This window comes from Theropithecus gelada, chromosome 3, assembly GCF_003255815.1.
Source record: "Theropithecus gelada isolate Dixy chromosome 3, Tgel_1.0, whole genome shotgun sequence".
NCBI classification, from domain to species: Eukaryota; Metazoa; Chordata; class Mammalia; order Primates; family Cercopithecidae; genus Theropithecus; species Theropithecus gelada.
In genome coordinates this window covers 160,139,203-160,158,645 of record NC_037670.1, presented here as the reverse complement: position 1 = coordinate 160,158,645, position 19,443 = coordinate 160,139,203, and the positions used below count along the sequence as shown (strand labels likewise).

Here is a 19,443-nt window from a genome sequence, read left to right as displayed (position 1 = left end):
AATACAAGGTAGACACCTAGAGCATAACTAAACTATGACCCTCAACCAAAGCTCCCATGACCACTTCTCAATGTGGCACACACACGAGCACAATGGTTCCAGCTAATGTTCCAATGCTGGGTTCCACGGAAGGTGTACTGAAGTGAGGCTGATGGAAGGCCACACACTTCATGATAATGATGCAATTCCTCTTGCAAGTACAAGCATCACTGATTAGCTACACGTTAGAGGAAGGACTGCCCGGCATAAACCCAAAATTTCAGGGGTTACCTAAACCCAGGCATTGACTCCTGCCTCACCCTGTTCCTGCCAGCTACATGCCTTTGGGTGTGTTATGCAAGTCTGTGCCTCAGTTTCCTCACGAGAAATGAGAATAAAAACAATATCTGCCCAGGTGTTAGGTAGAACATGTAGTTCAGGGCCTGGCATGTTGTAGACACTCAATAAATGTCCCCTGAGATTACCAGAAGAGTGGCAAGAGGGAGTAGGCATGGACTACTCAAAAGAGTAACATGGAAGTTTTTAGAAAGCTCGGTGCAAACCAGGAATGATAAAGTGGTTCAACATCCAGGCGGCCACAGGACACCAGGAAGCTTCAGCACTGCCTGAGGAACTGGCCAAGAGATGCCTTACGTTCAGCTGTGCCAAACGGAAAAGGCAGCAAACTACTTAGTAGCAATCCTGGTCATTCAGCATCTTCAGTTATTAATACAGTAAGTAGAGGGAATGATTCTGGGTCACTGAGAGAAGGCAGTCAAGTCTCACATGCTACCAATTTTGTTTGAAAAATTTGCTAAACAGATATTGAAGATGCTGACGGCACAGAGACATTTACCTAAGTTCTATTAAAAAAAATCTGCAATGGAAGCCTTTCTCAGCACAGATTTTACGGTATAAATGACCCCAAACTCTTCATTCAAAGGCCAGCTGCCTTTATTTTTTTGAACAGGTGCCACACTTCACTGTTTTTCAGTCAAGAGTTTCTATGCTTATAAGGCTGGTGCTATGGCGAAAGAGTCTTCTTCAAATCACACAGAAGTATCATTCCAATTCCTCCAGTCATAATGTATACACCGTCTTTACTCAGTCTGAGACCAGCACCCTGGCCCTAGTAACAGCAATGATTTCTCAAGTCCCCCCAGCTCATTATAAGATTCGTACCTCTTTTATCTCATCTGGGGGAAGCTGGTCTACATTCTGTAGCTTGCTGACACTCTGTCGATGACTGTCATAATAGCTGAAGAAATCATTCGCACTCTGTTTCAGCAGGTAGACAATAATGCCTAAACCAGGCAGGCGCCAGTATGGAACCACTGGAGCTTGGGTATCTAATAGAGGTGATGAGATAAAACAATGTTCCACTTATAAGCATTTCATGTGAATTTCAAATGACCTGTTTTAAAACAAGGCATGCCCCAGAATTTAAGGACATGTAACCTGTCATTAAAACCAACCCAAGATTACTTTTAAATACCATTGATAGTTTAAAGAACAAATGGTTAGGAGCCACCGTAATCAGGTACATACATAAGGCTGGAGATCCTGCAAGAATAAAGAAATCTGACTGATGCACGTTGGCAGAGTCTACCTTTTATTAGGCAGAGAGTTCTTTGAGAACTCTATCAAAGTATAAACCTTACACACACACACACCTCCACATAAAAAACAATATACACAATTTTGGGGTTTCTTAACACCAAGTGAATAATTTCTGCCTTGCCTGATGGCTCTAGTTGTATGGATTCATTTCTGGTCTGCATCCTTCTGGTTACTAAATTGCCAGTTCAAAGTCATTTCTCTTTCAAAGAGACAAGAATACCAACTGAAATATTCAAAAAATATAAATGGATTTAAACTTTAAAAAATCTTTTACCACAACAACTACATTACGGTAGTAAAACAAAGTGATCTGCCTTTTACCTGGCTACTGGCTAATGAAGACACAAAGGAACAGTGGGATGTCATAAAAGCTGTTTGCAGAGGGAAAACTAGAAAGCAATAACAATATTATCCTAGGACAGGCACAGTGGCTCACACCTGTAATTTCAACACTTTGGAAGGCTGAGGAGAGAGAATGGCTTGAGACCAGGAGTTCAAGACCAGCCTGGGCAACAGAGACCCCGTCCCTACAGAAAAGAAAAAAAAAATCATCCTAGCGATAATCTGTGTAGTGCAATTAGAACAATTACCTCTAGTGATTTCGTGGAAACACTGTGGCAACTTCTTTTCTTTTTTTTTTTTTTTTTTGAAAGGGAGTCTTACTCTGTCATCCAGCCTGGAATGCAGTGGTTCGATCTTGGCTCACTGCCACCTCTGCCTCCCAGGTTCAAGCGATTCTCCTGCCTCGGCCTCCCAAGTAGCTAGGATTACAGGCACATGCCATCACGCCCAGCTATTTTTTGTATTTTTAGTAGAGACGGGGTTTCACCATGTTGGCCAGGCTGGTCTCGAACTCCTGACCTCAGGTGATCCGCCTGCCTCGGCCTGCCAAAGTTCTGGGATTACAGGCATGAGCCACCACAGCTGGTCCAACACTGTGGCAATTTCAAGTTCAAATTGGAGATAATCTTTGTTTAATGACCCAAACTGCCATGAATACTGAAGGCGAGATCCGCATTTGCTTTTTTCTTCACTAACAACTCCCTTAACTTTGCTCTAAAGTCAGACTCATATATCTTTCTTTCTTTCTTTCTTTTTTTTTTTTTTTGAGACAGGGTCTCACTTTGTCACCCAGGCTGGAGTACAGTGGCACAAACAGGGATCACTGCAGCCTTGACCTCCTGGGCTCCAGTGATCCTCCCACCTCAGTCTCCCAAGTAGCTAGGATTACAGGTGCATGCCACCACACCCAGCTAATTTTTTTGTATTTTTTTGTAGAAATGGGGTTTCGCCATATTGCCCAGGCTGGTCTCCACCTTGTGGGCTCAAGCAATGCACCTGCCTTGGCCTCCCAAAGTGCTGGGATTACAGGCGTGAGCCACCACACCTCGCCAATCCCATAGATCTTTATACAGAGGGGAAGAGACAGAAGAGTCCCTTGTCTGTGGACGGTGCCACCAACTAGGACATCCTAGACAAATTCAATTTGCCAGGTATCCTCTTCTAGTCTACAGCAAAGATGTGACAGTTTTCACAATACATTGTTACACAGAGCCTTCTCCTAGTGAAATCAGGTATCCTGGTCCCCAGATAACATTTGTGTGATCTCTATCCTGGTAGGAAGATATCCACAAAGAGGATGATTGAATGCTTGGAGGACTCCAGAGCATTTCAGGAGTTCTCACCCTACTAATTTTTCCAAGTCTAGAAAATATTTGCGCATTTCGAGGCTATTAGGTTTGCATAAAACAGCCGGGCGCAGTGGCTCATGCCTATAATCCCAGCACTTTGGGAGGCCAAGGCAGGTAGATCACTTGAGGTCAGGTGTTTGAGACCAGCTTGACCAACATGGCGAAACTCCGTCTGTACTAAAAATACAAAAATTAACCAGGCATGGGGCGTGTGCCTGTGGTCCCAGATTCTCAGGAGATTAAGGCATAAGAATCGCTTGAGCCCAGGAGGTGGAGATTGCAATGAGCAGAGATCGTGCCACAGAACTCAGCCTGCGAGACAGAATGAGACTCTGTCTCTAAAATAAAATAAAATAAAATAAATTCATCGGAAGAGAGCTTGCCATTGCTTCCATTTTACGGATAAGAGAACTAAGGCACAAAGAGGGTGATTAACTTTTCCAGAATTACACCAATAAGTTATTTGTAGAACTGGGATTCAAATCCAGGCAGTTTGTCATTAGTTGATTAGATTGAACTGCTTCTTTATATACCACATACCTACTCACGCACGTGTCTAGAATTGGAAGAGAAAAATATGGTTGCTGACCCTAAAAAGAGTCTAAGAAAAATTGGAAAAATAACAATTTCTAAGACTCAATGGGCTGGGCACGATGGCTCACGCCTATAATCCCAGTACTTTGGGAGGCCGAGGCTGGCAGATCACCTGGGGTCAGGAGTTCCAGACCAGCCTGGCCAATGCGTGAAACCCCGTCTCTACTAAAAATACAAAAAATTAGCCGGGCGTAGTGGTGGGTGCCTGTAGTCCCAGCTACATGAGAGGTTGAGGCAGAAGAAGAGCGTGAACCAGGAGGCAGAGCTTGCAGTGAGCTGAGATTGAGATCTGCCACTGCACTCCAGCCTTGGCGACAGAGCAAGACTCCGTCTCAAAAAAAAAAAAAAAAAAAAAAAATTAGCCAGGCATAGTGGCAAGCGCCTATACTCCCAGCTACTTGGGAGGCTGAGGCAAGAGAATCGCCTGAACCTGGGAGGCAGAGGTTACAGTGAGCCAAGATCGCGCCATTGCACTCCAGCCTGGGGGACAAGAGCGAGACTTCATCTCAAAAAAAAAAAAAAAAAAAACTTAATGAGTTCGCCTTCAAGTATTAAAGATCAAAGACTGAGAGGATATGGAAAAGATTAGCTCAAAATGAGAAGCAACTAAATAAAATTTTAATAATGACCAATGAAACATTATTAGCACATGATTAATATTAAAGAATACAAAATTACATTTTTGTTTGAAAAATCTTATGTTCAGGTTACATTTGTGTTACAAGGTTAGTTTCAAGGAGAAAGAAAGGAGCCCTTTTGAGGCAGAGTTAGAGGTCTCCATCAAGCTATTGGCCTTCAGAGATTAATAAACAGATTGATGTCCATTTTCAAACTGCCAGATGGAAAGGGGATAAATCAGGTTATAAGTTACTGCTGGCCGACAGGTCTTTGGATAGGAATCCCAATCATTCCATGCCATTCCAAAGTGAAATGATCTCTTTTTCACACTGGTTGAGCCACTTGGACTAGAAGGATAACTTTCCCCTCATGCCAGTGAGGATATGCAGATATTGGAATCCCTCCATGGTGGTTCCTTTTTATACTATCTTCCTGGCAGCAAACTTTTTTTTTTTTGTTAGAGTCATGGTCTCACTCTGTCGCCCAGGCTGGTGTGCAAGTGGCATGATCTCGGCTCACTGCAGCCTTGAACTCCTGGGCTCATGTGATCCCCCTGCTATAGTCTCTTGAGTAGCTGAGATTACAGGCTCAGCCATCATGCCTGGTTCCAACTTTCTGAACACAGGAGAAAACAAGAACTATGTAGAATTAACTTGTTTAAGTCAAAGGAACTGTTTTACATGTCCAGTCTAATTTAACTATTTTACTCCATAAAATGGAATTGCAAATCTTTGTAGCTACCTCCCTGCTTTCTTTAAGACATCCTTTCACCTAAGACTACTCCCTCTGAATCACTGAAAGATACCTTTAAATAAAGGTATTTTATTAGCTATTAAGGACTTAGTTTGTCTTAATATGACAAACTAAGATTCTACCGGTCAGTACTCTTCTCCCCCATCCATGGCATAAAACGAAAAAGCCTAGACATAATACAAACAAAAGCAGACACTGGTAGAAGGCAGGACTTTTGTGACAAAAACCAGAATAGTAGATGCCTGGACTAGGGTCGAAGGAAACAATCAAATGCCATCAAAGGCAAGAAGAAATCTTTAAGGAACAGGGAATTGTTCTGTATTTTGGTTATGGTGATGGTTACCCAACTTTATATAATTACCAAAAAGCATTCAAACTGTATACCTAAAATGGGTGAATTTTGTTGTACATAAATTACAACAACAACAAATTTAATACTACCAGCTAGGACATTTTATAATAGAGTTTGTCTAACAAAGTTCTTAACATAATTTATATAGGATAAGGTTGAATGTTGCTAAACTAATACATTTTTCTTTAAGTTTTGGGATACATGTGCAGAACGTGTAGGTTTGTTACATAGGTATACATGTGCCATGGTGGTCTGCTGCACCCATCAACCTGTCATCTAGGTTTTAAGCCAAACATGCATTAAGTATTTGTCCTAATGCTCTCCCTCCCCTTGCTGCCTATCCCCTGACAAGCACCGTTGTGTGATGTTCCCCTCCCTGTGTCCACGTGTTCTCATTGTTCAACTTCCACTTATGAGTGAGAACATGTGGTGTTTGGTTTTCTGTTCCAGTGTTAGTTTGCTGAGAATGATGGCTTCCAGCCTCATCCATGTCCCTGCAAAGGACATGAACTCATTCTTGTTTATGGCTGCATAGTATTCCATGTTGTATATGTGCCCCAATTTCTTTATCCAGTCTATCACTGATGGACATCTGGGTTGGTTCCAAGTCTTTGCTATTGTAAATAGTGCTGCAATAAACATGTATGCATGTGTCTTTACAGTAGAATGATTTACAACCCTTTGGGTTAAACTAATTTTTTTTTTTTTTTTTTTTTGAGACGAAGTCTCACTCTGTAGATCAGGCTGCAGTGCAGTGGTGTGATCTCAGCTCACCACAACCTCCGCCCCCTGGGTTCAAGCAATTCTCCTGCCTCATCCTCCAGAGTACCTGGGATTACAGGCACGCCACTGCACCTGGCTAATTTTTTGTATTTTTAGTAGAAACGGGGTTCACCATGTTGGCCAGGCTGGTCTTGAACTCCTGCCCTCAGGTAATCTGCCTGCCTCGGCCTCCCAAAGTGCTAGGATTACGGGCATGAGCAACTGCACACCCGGCCACTAATATATTTTTCATAATGTCATTTTATACTATTATTCTACTAAACACATATATTTTGTGATTAAGTAATTTTCAGGGATAATAAGATCTTGAAGAAAATGAAAATGTGACAAAATTTTTCTCACAGATCACAAAGACTTCCTGAAATCACCAACAGTCAATTCCATTATCCCCACTAAGATAGTAACGGGGTTTTTCTTCTGAGTGTTCCATAGGATAACAGCTTTACCCATTATCCTGCCCCATATTCAAATATTCCCTACTGAGTCATTAAAGAATCACAGGATAAGTTGGCCTAATTAGTATCTAAATTGTATTTTGTTATGTTATAGAAATTTGGAGCTATAATAAAAAACCCAGTTTAGACACTAAATTCAGCTTAACATGATTTAACATATAAAACTGTTTGTTGTATTTTCATCTTTTTCACCCAGCCGACTTACTCCCCAATTTAGATCCTTTGAGCCCTCAAGTGCTATTCAAAACATGGTTCCTCTAGATTAACTCTCGGTAAATCTTGAATTTCTCTGTTCTCTCCAGTCTTATACATAAGTCTAATAATAATACCTCCTGCTCAACTTTAAAACTTGTTTAAAATGTTTCCCATTAATGACCCTTAAAGAAAATACTGCATCTTAATGGAGCCAAGCTGGAGAGCTATGTCATAACCATAGCAACTTAGTTCCTTCAATACAGAATGAAAAACTAAGCTCACCTTGCCGCGGTCCATCTCTGTTAACTGTTTCTGAAAGGCTAGGAGTGAAGAGACACACAGCATGCTGGAAGGTAGGAGAACTCTGTAACATGAGTGACTGGCAATATTCCATTACATTGGCACAAATCTATAATCAAAAACCAGCAGTAACAAAAATGTTAGACCCTGAAATGCCTTAATTAGCATGAAAATCGAGATTTGAAGAAGAAAAGGTTATAAATCAATCTGTAAAATGACTCACATCTGTTTTTTCTTTTTTTTTGAGATGGAGTCTCCCTCTGTTGCCCAGGGGCTGGAGTGCAGTGGCATGATCTTGGCTCACTACAACCTCTGCCTCTCGGGTTCAAGCAATTCTGCCGCCTCAGCCACCCCGAGTAGCTGGGACCACAGGCGCATGCCACCATGCCCAGCTAAATTTTTTTTGTATTTTTAGTACACACAAGGTTTCACCATGTTGGCCAGGATGGTCTTGAACTCTTGACCTCAGGTGATCCGCCTGCCTCAGCCTCCCAAAGTGCTGGGATCATAGGCGTGAGCCACCGCACCGGTCCCGCATCTGTTATTTTTATCAACATTTTCTAAAAACATAAAAACCTTAGAGAAGTCACATGGTTCTTGCCCCTTACCTGCTGCATAGCCAGTTCAATCTCATCTTTCTTGCTTACTTTATCTCCCTCCACATTATCGTCTTGAAATTTAAACTGACGCAGTCTGTCAGAGCCACCAAAGCGACTTAGTAGTCCTAAGCACTGGCGCTAAGAAAGAAAAATATATCTTGTTGATATGAAGTTAAATGTATTTAAAATTAGTAACCTCTCTTTCTTGAGGGATAAAGGAAAAACTCAGTGAAGAATGGAATCATTCCTTAAAGCGTCTAATATCTTACTTAAAACTGAGCCAACTAAAAGTAGCATTATTAAAATTCAACTTTGTGCAAAGGTATTTGATTGGTAGCTAACAGATGAAAAGAGTACCATCTTTTTTAAAGCAATAAATCCCAGTATCATCTAAATGTTTGCCAAATAACTTTCTGCATTATATCAAAGTATGTGTTAATTCTTTGGAAGATACTCATTAAATGAAAAACAAGTTTATAAACAAAAGAGAAGCAAAATGAGAGGGCAGTCACAAGATGGACATGTCTGTGATAATTTTGTCTACCAAGGCACAAATCTAAAAGCTATTGTTCCTGTGGTTGCTCCCAGGGACTTCGTAAAGGGGTTACAAACACACAGATCATCTTGGAAGATAAATGCAAATGTCCCAGCTTCAAATGTTAATACTTCTCACCTGAGAATACAGTATTTCCCATGGTTCTCAAAGAGAAAGGACAAGCTTTTCAATACTGGCAGTATATCTAGCGGTTAGCTGATGGCTTTGAAATTAGAGACATGGGTTCCAGTAACAGGTACAACGTTCTGCTCTGTGACCTGGAATAAGTTACTTAATTTCTCACGCCTATATGTTTACATTTCTAAAGTGGTAATAACAATTCCTATCTTATAAGATGGCTGTCAGGATTCCCTGACACATAGTATTTTATTTAAAGTGCTTAGTACAATGTTCTGCACATAATAAATGTATTTTAAATGAAACGTGTATTTTAAAAATTGGTAATACCATATACAGATTTAGATGTATAGAGAGCTATACACATATATAATACACAATGTCTTATTATTTTATTTATTTTTGAGACAGTCTCTTGCTCTGTTGCCCAGGCCGAAGTGCAATGGTATGATCTCAGCTCACTGCAACCTCTGCCTCCTGGGTTCAAGCAATTCTTGTGCCTCAGCCCCGCAAGTAGCTGCTACTACAGGCATGCACCACCACCCACGGCTAATTTTTGTATTTTTAATAGAGATGGAGTTTAGCCATGTTCCCCAGGCTGGTCTCAAACTCCTGGCCTCAAGCGATCCACCCACCTCGGCCTCCCAAAATGCTGGGATTACAGGAGCGAGTCATCCCAACCAGCCGCAGTAAGTTTGGATAAGGCAGAACATATTAATGAGACTATAACATAAACTTATTTTGCCAAAATAGTTATATCTATGTTTAACATTTATAAATGTGTGTTTGCCGCTTCTCTTACAGATAAAATAGATGCACTCAAACATTTCCAAAGGTCACCTTATGAAAGATCCATCAAAAAGGTGTCTTCCGCCATACCAATGAAAGATGACTTAAAAAACCCAAAGTATTTGGGTTTTGTTGGTGAGAGTCCAATCTTTTCTGGAATGCTGTTTGACAATTATGATGTCAAAATGTACTATGTGTATACCCTCGGTCCCAGTGATACCATGTGCTATTTACTCCAGAGGAAAATATGCACACAAAAATGCTAACATTAGCATTTTTCTTTTGAAATCTTGAAAAACACTCCGTGAAAAAAGGACTAGTTAAGAAAATTGTTGTATCCAAAACAATGGGATATAAATGCTAGTACATAAATATTAAATATAATTACTCTGCAGTCAATAAAAAGTAAAGATCAAACCAGGCCAACAGGCTCCCAGAAAGACTGATAAAATATCTAATTGACAAACTAATATGTTAGAACATATTGAGAGGAGATTACAAGATCTTGTAAAGAGTTTGGGGATAAATTAGTAATAAGTACATAAAAACCAAGTAAATAAAAAAGAAAACTCTAGGGCAAACAGTCTGCTTGTGGCTTATTCACAAATGACATTTACACAGTCATAACAATGTAACACTTAACATTAATGTAACCAAAACTATGATGTAATTATATTGAGTTTCAGGGGGTGTTACAGGAAATGTATACATTGTATGATGGAAAAAAAGGAGTAAAAACACCTAAATTCTCATATCCTCCCCATCCCCCAACAATGGAAAATCAACAGATGATTACTATAATTAGAAAATCAAGAAGCAGCAATATAAGCATATTATTTAGAAATACCAAAGAACCAAAACAGTTGAAAGGGGTTTCCCAAATCTAGGGGGCACGATGGGGAGGATGGTATATTTTGTAACGTGTCTTATAACTGCTATTTAAAGATATAAGAATCAGTTACCTGGAATCTTCCAATATGTCCCTGTAGCTCCATTAGAGATCCTTCATTTACATCAACGTCAAGTTCACTTAATATCCCTATAAAATGTAGAATGCTTTACAATATACTATAGCAAACAAAAACATTAAAAACTAGGAAGAGAGGTTCTAATATCTGACATTCTTCTTGTGCATGAACAGATATTTTTGCCATAAAAAAGTTTCAAGAACTATGACTTTACAAAGACTGTAAGGAACTGTAAGTACCTGTTGAGAACTATGATTTTACAAAGATGGTTAAGTAAGTATATTAATAACAGCACCGGTACATGTGCATTCACACCCAATCTAAAATGCAGAGTGAATTGATCTTAAAAGGCACTTTTAGTTTTCAAGAAAAATCTAATTTTTTTATAATGATAAAAGTAATTTTCTAAATTACTTTCTTATAAAATGCATTTCTTTTTAACCCCTCTAAATATATATAATTTGCTTTTTCTTTTCCCCTAGGCAAAGTACAATTTAAAAAGAACACAAAAACATTTCCATTCAACGTCTTAGTTTGGACCCATTACAAAACTCCTAAATCGAAATGACCCACCTCTAATAGCACCATAGCCTCTCCTGATTTCTAATGAGCCTGCAAGTGACCCTAACATGTCATTCTCCCCATCAGTTTGTTTCCTTGTTCCATCACTAATCGTGCTGAGGAATACCCACCTAAACCTATCCTAGCCATCAAACTTCCTATGTGTTTTCAGATTCCTTTAATTCACTTCATCCTCACTTCCAAGCATAGACTCCACAGCACAAACCAAGAACCTGATCCTTCTCTCCTCATAATGACAAGTCCTCCTCTTTTTAGATTAGCTCAGCCCTCAACACAAACTGACAGAAAATCCTATCATCTGGTACATGCGGGTTCGTTATATCTCCACACCTGTGCCTTACTGCTTCCCGAGAGCCTATCCTGTCCCACCTTCAACTCCTCTGAGAGTCTCCTCCCAGAATTGCTTTCTCTTCTAACATACTAAAATCTACCCTGCCACAGAAGAGTTTTCCTATTTGAAAATAGGCTCAACTCTTTCTTGTACTCCAAAACCAAACAAAACCAAACCAAATCAAGCAAAAACTTGGTTAGTATCAATTTTTTGAAAGTTTTTCTTTAGTTGCTGCTTGTATTCATAATTCTTATGCCCTCCTTTGCCATCTGAACTCCTTGAAACCTGGATTTTTCACCTAACACTATCATGAAACGAATACTTTTTCCTCTTTGTCCTCAAACTTGCTGAACTGTGCACCAGGTATTGCTGTTTCAAAGTTCACTTTCCCCTGAATGTCAACTGCTGCCTCAATTTAAAAGGACTTCCAATTCTCAAATTCTGTAAGATCTTTCTGTTAAATGCCATCTAACTATTCTATGTATATCAATCACTCTCAACTCCAAAATACTTTTCAGAGTATCTGTGAGCCAGCTGGGCATGGTGGCTCACATCTGCACTTTGGGAGGCTGAGGTGGGAGGGTTGCCTGAGTCCAGGAGTTTGAAACCAGCATGGACAACATAGTGAGGCCTCGTCTTTATTTGAAAAAATAAAATTAAATATATATATATATATATATATGAGTCACAGAAACAAAATTAATCTGCTGATAAGATTTGTGGAGGTACAACATACACAGTGGTGGGCTAGGCAGCATGGCAGATACAAAGTTACAAACAGAACTGCAATCTAAGCGAGCATTTAAGACAAATGTGCATAAATTATAGTATATTATAGGATAATACAGGGCTGAACTGTATACAACAGGGTTGATAAGAGTATAACTTGTTTAAAAGTGTTTTCAAAAGTTTGGAAGGATATTTGGCATTATTTTTAACAAAAATGTTAAGCACATATATTTCTGACAAGTACTGCCAGGAATTTATCAAATCTATCAGTTCAAATGGACAAAAATGGGGCTGGGTGCAGTGGCTCACGCCTGTAATCCCAACACTTTGGAAAACTGAGGCAGGATTGCTTGAGGCCAGGAATTCGAGACCAGCCTGGGCAACACAGCAAGACCCTGTCTCAACAACAAAAAATTAAAAATTAAAAAAGTAATAAAAACAAATGTACAAAAATATATATGAATGCATATGTAAATACATAGCTAAATAGTAAGTACACACACACACATATACACAAAGTTATTAAATGCCACATTGTTTAAAATTTTAAGAAGCTTGGAAACAGTCAACATGTCAGAGAATCTGATTAAAAAACAAAGGACTAGCTATGCGTGGTGGTGTGTGCTGTATTCTCAGCTACTTGGGAGGCTAAGGCAGGAGGATCATTAGAGCTCAGGAGTTCCAGCTATGATCGTGCCACTGCACTCCAGCCCGGGTGACAGAGTAAGACCCAGTCTCTAAAACAAACAAATAGGCCAGGCATGGTGGCTCATGCCTATAATCCCAGCACTTTGGGAGACTGAGGTGGGAGGATTGCTTGAGGCCAGGAGTTCGAGAACACCTAGGCAACACAGCAAGACCCTGTCTCTACAAAAAATAAAAAATTAGCTTGGTGTGACAGCATGTGCCTATATTCCTGCTTACTTGAGAGGCTGAGGTGGAAGGATCACTTGAGCCAGGTAGGTCGAGGCTGCAGTGAGCCAAGACTGCAGCTTTGCACACCAGCCTGGGTGACAAGAGTGAGACCCTGTCCCCTAAAAATAAAAACAAACACAAACAAAACAAGTGTCTGCTTAACTATCTCACAACTGGAAAACTAGGCAGTCAATTAAAAAGAATGGGCAGGAGCTAAATGTGCTGATGAGAAAAAATCTCATGCAGACCCTGCAATTTACAGAAGTACATTGACAGTAATTAGTTAAGTCCTGGAAAAAATCAAAGGAAAAACCATTAGGAGTTCCACCCCACAACACTACAGGACCTTAGTAGAGGCAAGAAGGCTGGCCTGACTTGGTATTATCTTAGGACACTGGAATGAACTGGTGAACGAAGCACACCACCAGCTGGGTGGAACGGACCCTGGGATCTCCTTGGAAGAAGCACAGGCTCCAAGTAACTCAGCTGGCACTGTACTCAGCCCTGGCCAACTCTCAACTTCTCTCAACCCAGAGGGCTCAGCCACCGAGACAGCCCAGACAAAAAAAATATTGGGGATTATAGGGTGGATTCAGAGGTTGCCTCAGATGTCTCCAAAGCAACATAAAAATGGAGGTAATATAGCCTAGTAGTTACATATATAGATTCAAAAGACGTACTACCTGGGAAACCCTATACTATCCAGTGTTATCTGTGTGACTTTGGACAAGTTAACCTTCCTGTGCTTCAGCCCCCTCAGCTGTAAAACGTGGAAAATGACAGTTCTACCTCATAAGACTGCTGTATCTTCCAATCAGTTAACATGTCAAGTATTTAAAACAGTACCTGGCACATACATGCTTAATAAATGTCAGCTACTATCATTTATATTACATATTCTAAGCAAAAGAAAATCATAATCGGCGGTCCTGTCATTAAAGAACAAAGACAACCTTTAGACATTCTTAAACATTAGAGAATTTCGGGAATATGAGACAGCATGCTTTTTCTTGAGGGAATGAACCTCAGTACAAATTAAAAATACCAAGAGATAAATCAAAAGAAAGAATTCGTGAATGGTGACGCCATGGTGGGGAACACAACTGTTTTGCAGTGAATCCATGTAAACATACAACTAAAACTAAGTAGCTGAGGATATTATGGTTGCATAACAGATGTAAATGTTACAAAACCTGACAAGGTTAAAATGATATAAGTAAACATCATCTGAGGGTGGAAGAGGAAGTGTAAAAGAAGTCATCATTTCATCTTTCCCATCAGGGAGTTAACTGATTCTAAAATTTACATGTAGTAAAGGAATTATAAGGTGGGGGAAGTAACCAAAATATCTTAATAATGTTTCATAATTTTTTTTCCTTATGGTGATCTTTTAAAAGGTGACATACTCTAGTAGTAAAGAAACATTTGTCTGGAATTTGGCAATTCCTTTCATTTCTCTTCAATTAGATTTTTGTCTGTTAAATTCATATAAAATTCACATGTATACATATGTAACAAACCTGCACGTTGTGCACATGCACCCTAGAACTTAAAGTATAATTAAAAATCAATAAATAAATAAATTCATGTAAAATTAAATATTTGTTTTTTAAAACAGCATGTAAAAGGTCATCCTATTCTCATTAGTTGCCTCTGTATGTCTCTGTTGCTTTCTCTCTCTCCCCTTCTCTCTCTCCCTTTCTCAAAGTACATAAAGCGATGTTTGAAAATGTATCAAATGTCAACATTTGGTAATTTCTAGGTGGTGAGATTTTGAGTGTTTGTTAGTTATCTCCTTTTGAATGTTTTTATAATGAGCATGTATCTTAAAAAAAAAAAAAAAAAAGAGACATCTTGCTCTGTTGCCCAGACTGGAGTGCAGCAGCATAATCTTGGCTCACTGCAGTCTCGAACTTCCCAGCTCAAATAATCCTCCTACCACAACCTCCCAAGTAGCCAGGACCACAGGTGAATGCCCCAATACCCAGCTAATTTTTTAAAATTTTTTTGTAGAGACAGGGTCTCTCTATGTTGCCCAGGCTGGTCTTGAACCGTTGGTCTTAAGCAATCCTCCTGCCTCAGCCTTCCAAAGTGATGAGATCACAGGTATGAGCCACCACACCCAGCCAAGCATGTATCATTTTATAAACATAAACTTATTATATAAATAAAGGCTCTGTTAGCAGTACTAGTTTCAAATAAGTCATATATAGCTGCAAAGTAACAAAAAACCTCATTTTATTAATTTATGGCAGTCAGTAAAGAATTATTCAAAGTCCTTTCAACATAATCAACTCACCAGGAAGTGCTGCTTTACTTATAATTCCTGTCAGCAGAGCCAATTCCTGCAAAGACCCAGCACTAACATCCTGACAGCGCAGAATTGCTTGTATGGTATCAGAATGTGAAATAAGAAACTGCAATACCTAAGCCATTGAAAAGGAAGAGGAACAGAAAAAACGGATGTAGAAGTAGAAAATTATATTATAAATGCATAATTCATCTTATAAATAATGTTGAAGGAAATAATTCAATAAGTGACGAAGAATAACAGATAAGCAACTGTTTTCTGTACTTACATATTTATTTCTTCAGGAAGTAAACATTTAAAATTCACAAGACTAAAAGGATTATTTTAAAGTTTGTAAGTTAACACATCTGGAGACTACTGTAGAAGAATATAACGCAGAACTACTGTATGAAAACTATTATCTGACCACTATTTTCTTTCTTTTATTGTTTTGCCAAATGAACTAGAGTAAGAATTTAAAATAAGTGGGTATAAAAATGACTACTGAATTCGAGAAGCTGCTCTATGAAAGCATAACTAGCATGACATGGGGAAATCACATAAAAGCCTTTGTCTAATTCTCCTTTTTTTAAAAAAATTCACTTTTATTATTATATAATAGAGATAGGGGCCGGACATGGTGGCTCACGCCTGTAATCCCAGCACTGAGGGAGGCCAAGGCAGGTGGATCACTTGAGGTCAGGAGTTTGAGACCAGCCTGGCCAACATGGTGAAATGCCATCTCTACTAAAAATACAAAAATTAGCCATGTGTAGTGGTGCACACCTGTAATTCCAGCTACTCAGGAAGCTGAGGCACGAAAATCACTTGAACCTGGGAGGTGGACGCTGCAGTAAGCTGGGATCATGCCACTGCATTCCAGCCTAGGTGACGAAGTGCGACTCTGACTCGGGGTGGGGGGAAGAGAGACAGAGAGATAGGGTCTCACTATGTTGCCCAGGCTAGGCTCAAACTCCTGGCTAAAGTGGTCCTCCCACCTTGGCTTCCCAAAGTGTTAGGATTATAGGCATAAGCCACCGCACCTGGTCATAACTCTCCTTTCGATGCGGTTAAAAAAAGGAGATGTAAATCCTGACCTCCAAACTCTACCCTTCCATTTTGGCATTTTATAGTGTATACTCATGGAGTCCTCTTTCAGTATTTTCACTTAGGAATATCTCAACTAGCTTACAAACATGTTAAAGGCAGAGTATATGCCCAAACAAGCCAAGGATGTGAATCACTCAGAATTGTGATCATTTTTGTCTTTTAATAAAGATTCCTAGCCTAAGCTTATAATGGCTGGTCACAGAACTCAGTCATCTGTGCTTTTCTAAGAGGCTCCTCAGGTGATTCTGCTTCAGTCAATACAAGATTGGTGCTAGGGAACCAATGTCTTATATCATAATGTCCCACTTCTACTAAAAAATCTTAATCTCAATCTAGGAGAAGACAGGCAAAGTCTCTTGAGTTTTAAAAAGTATTAACTTGAAGACCACATAGGCCCAAAAGAAGTAGGAAGTCAACCCAGATTGATGTGGTATAAAATAAGGTGCCACTTTAGAACAGCAGCATCTACCTTGGTGAGATGGCCTAAGGCCTAATGGTAGAGAAAGCACAAAAAATGACCAGAAATCAAAGTGTTTTAGGACACAGTTCCAAAATATAATAAAGCAATACAATAAAACATTGTGGATTCATAATGATAAGCCTAATTAATCAATGAAAGGCTAAATTACATAGAAAATTAATTTTTAAAAAAATGTGCGTTGGAACATTAGAGTGTTTCACTGAAAAGCAATCAAAATAAAACTAATTTCTGGTGTTTAAAAACATTTTGATAGCAAAATCACTCATTTAAATTATTTCATTCTCTATCACATATAAATGCAGTATTATCATCTATCAGTTTCCCAAAGTACCGGGATTATAGGCGTGAGCCACCATGCCTGGCCTGCAAGGCCTAGCATAGCCCTCTCTCAATAAATATCTGGTTAAATTACATTTTAGAAGCCAGCTTATTCCTATCACAATAACTGCTTTCTTTTACAGAAGAACAAATTTCAATCTCTTGCTTTCTGTCTCATGATTCTATTAATTAGCTACAGTGTTTCATTCAAACAAAAGTATAAAAATGGGCCAATGTAGTTAAAAACAAAGTACAGAGGCCTCTTTTCTCTACCCTGCTCCGCCACAAGCATTAGGACTAACGTAAATTCACTTAAGCGTTCCACATGTAAGGTTTCTGTACTTATAAAATGAGGATTTTGCTCTAGACAATATCTAAACAAAGGGTTCACCTTACCTGCCCTGCTGCCTGCAAGTGCTGGGCCATACTAGATGTGAGGATGACCTGGCACAGCTGGAGAGCTGGGAGGAGAATCTGGCGGTAGCGATCCACTGGGGTAGGGATGAACACTGGAGGGTCTCTCATGCCAAACATGCTTGATTTATTTCAACCAAACAAGGAGAAAACATTCCAAGAATTAAGGTATGCTCTCGGCAATTCCTTAACATTGATAGGGCAAATAAATCACAGCCAACTGATTAAGATGTGAAGCTACTAGTGAGTACTCTGCATCCCACATATACATCCTTGGTCCAAAGAAAGAAGTGTCTTCCTAAACTCATAGCTTAGTTAGTAAAAACAGTTATTTGAATTCTGAAAAATCTTATCAAGGAAAACCTATGTAATTTGACAACACAATCTTGAAACTTCCCAAACATTTTTATTCTTCTCTAAATGCTCCCTTGGGCCATATAGGCTGTCAGTAAGAAACAGATTTTAAAAGTTACTTTCCCTAAAATTCCCTCTCCTCTATCCAAGCCAAAAATCCACTATGCTGCCTGTTGTATAGGGTGAGTACCACTTATCCAAAATGCTTGGTACCAGCAGTGTTGCAGATTTTTTTGGATTTTGAAATATTTGCATTATATATACTTACTGGTTGAGCATCCCCAATCTGAAAATCCAAAATCCAAATTGCTCCAATGGGCATTTCCTTTGAGTACCATATTGGCACTCAGAAAAGTTTGGGATTTAGAAGCACTGCAGATTTCAGATTTTCAGATTAGAGAAACTCAATCTGTATAAAAATAAAACAAGATTTAAGAGTTAAAATGAGACTGTAAAATCACTTCACCTTTAAGAGTAGGTCTCAGAATACTGTATTAATAAGCTAATATTTATTGTAAACGTTTACATTTAAATTTTTAGAGCAAAAAAATGGCTGCCTATTGAGCGGGAATGAAAGCAGAATATGAAAATAAAGTAAGAGAGAGGCTTTGTACAGACAAGTGATAATAACCTGCCATGAACTAATTAACTTTACCTAAGGCGAAAGTAATAACTCTCATGTTGGAAACTTTAGACAGCAATACTAAAATAAATGTTTTTCCCCTGGAGGTAAAATAGTTCTGTAGTTAAGCCTTAAACATTCAAATATTCACGTTGGTAACAGATACTTTTAAAACAATTACTAAACTCAAACTAAGTATTATTTACTTCTAGGAAGGTATGCTGACTGCCTCACAATGCTGCAGTCATGTAAACAAAAAAGAAAATCAAATCAAATTTTCCACATTCAAACTGAACTAAGAAATCAGCTGAAAAGCTCAAAACTTGAAAACAATTCCATTTGAAGCTTTTGAATTAGCAAGCAGTAAGCAAAATATTGAAATAAGAAAAAATATACATAAAACCTAAAATCCTATTCAAATCACCCAGAACAGGAAAGCCGTAAAAAATTAAAATTTAATTACAACTCTTTAAAAATTCTCTCCCACCCCTACCTACTTTTTCCCTAGTAGCAACTTCCATTTATTAGTAAATGACAGGGGCACAGTATGAACAAAAAACCCCACATCTGGCCGGGCGCGGTGGCTCAAGCCTGTAATCCCAGCACTTTGGGAGGCCGAGGCGGGTGGATCACGAGGTCAGGAGATCGAGACTATCCTGGCTAACATGGTGAAACCCCGTCTCTACTAAAAATACAAAAAACTAGCCGGGCGTGGTGGCGGGCGCCTGTAGTCTCAGCTACTTGGGAGGCTGAGGCGGGAGAATGGCGTGAACCCGGGAGGCGGAGCTTGCAGTGAGCCGAGATCACGCCACTGCACTCCAGCCTGGCAGCACAGCGAGACTCCGTCTCAAAAAAACAAAAAAAAAAAACAAAAAAAAAAAACCCACATCAAGATGAAAGAGAATTGTTAAGTGGCAAAATTATGTTT

At 39.3% G+C, this 19,443-nt stretch overlaps 1 protein-coding gene across 2 annotated transcripts in view; it reads right to left on the bottom strand.

Annotated features, from left to right (window-relative positions):
* NUP205 (nucleoporin 205) overlaps positions 1-19,443 on the bottom strand; it is a 92,732-nt gene that overhangs the window by 4,204 nt on the left and 69,085 nt on the right. For both annotated transcript variants that reach the window (XM_025379843.1, XM_025379842.1), the window contains exons 34-39: positions 17,522-17,660; positions 15,226-15,352; positions 10,364-10,440; positions 7,949-8,077; positions 7,323-7,449; positions 1,162-1,328 (exon numbers count right to left, since the gene is read on the bottom strand). In XM_025379843.1, the coding sequence (XP_025235628.1) occupies positions 1,162-1,328; positions 7,323-7,449; positions 7,949-8,077; positions 10,364-10,440; positions 15,226-15,352; positions 17,522-17,660 (766 nt within the window). The remainder of the gene's footprint in view (positions 1-1,161; positions 1,329-7,322; positions 7,450-7,948; positions 8,078-10,363; positions 10,441-15,225; positions 15,353-17,521; positions 17,661-19,443) is intronic.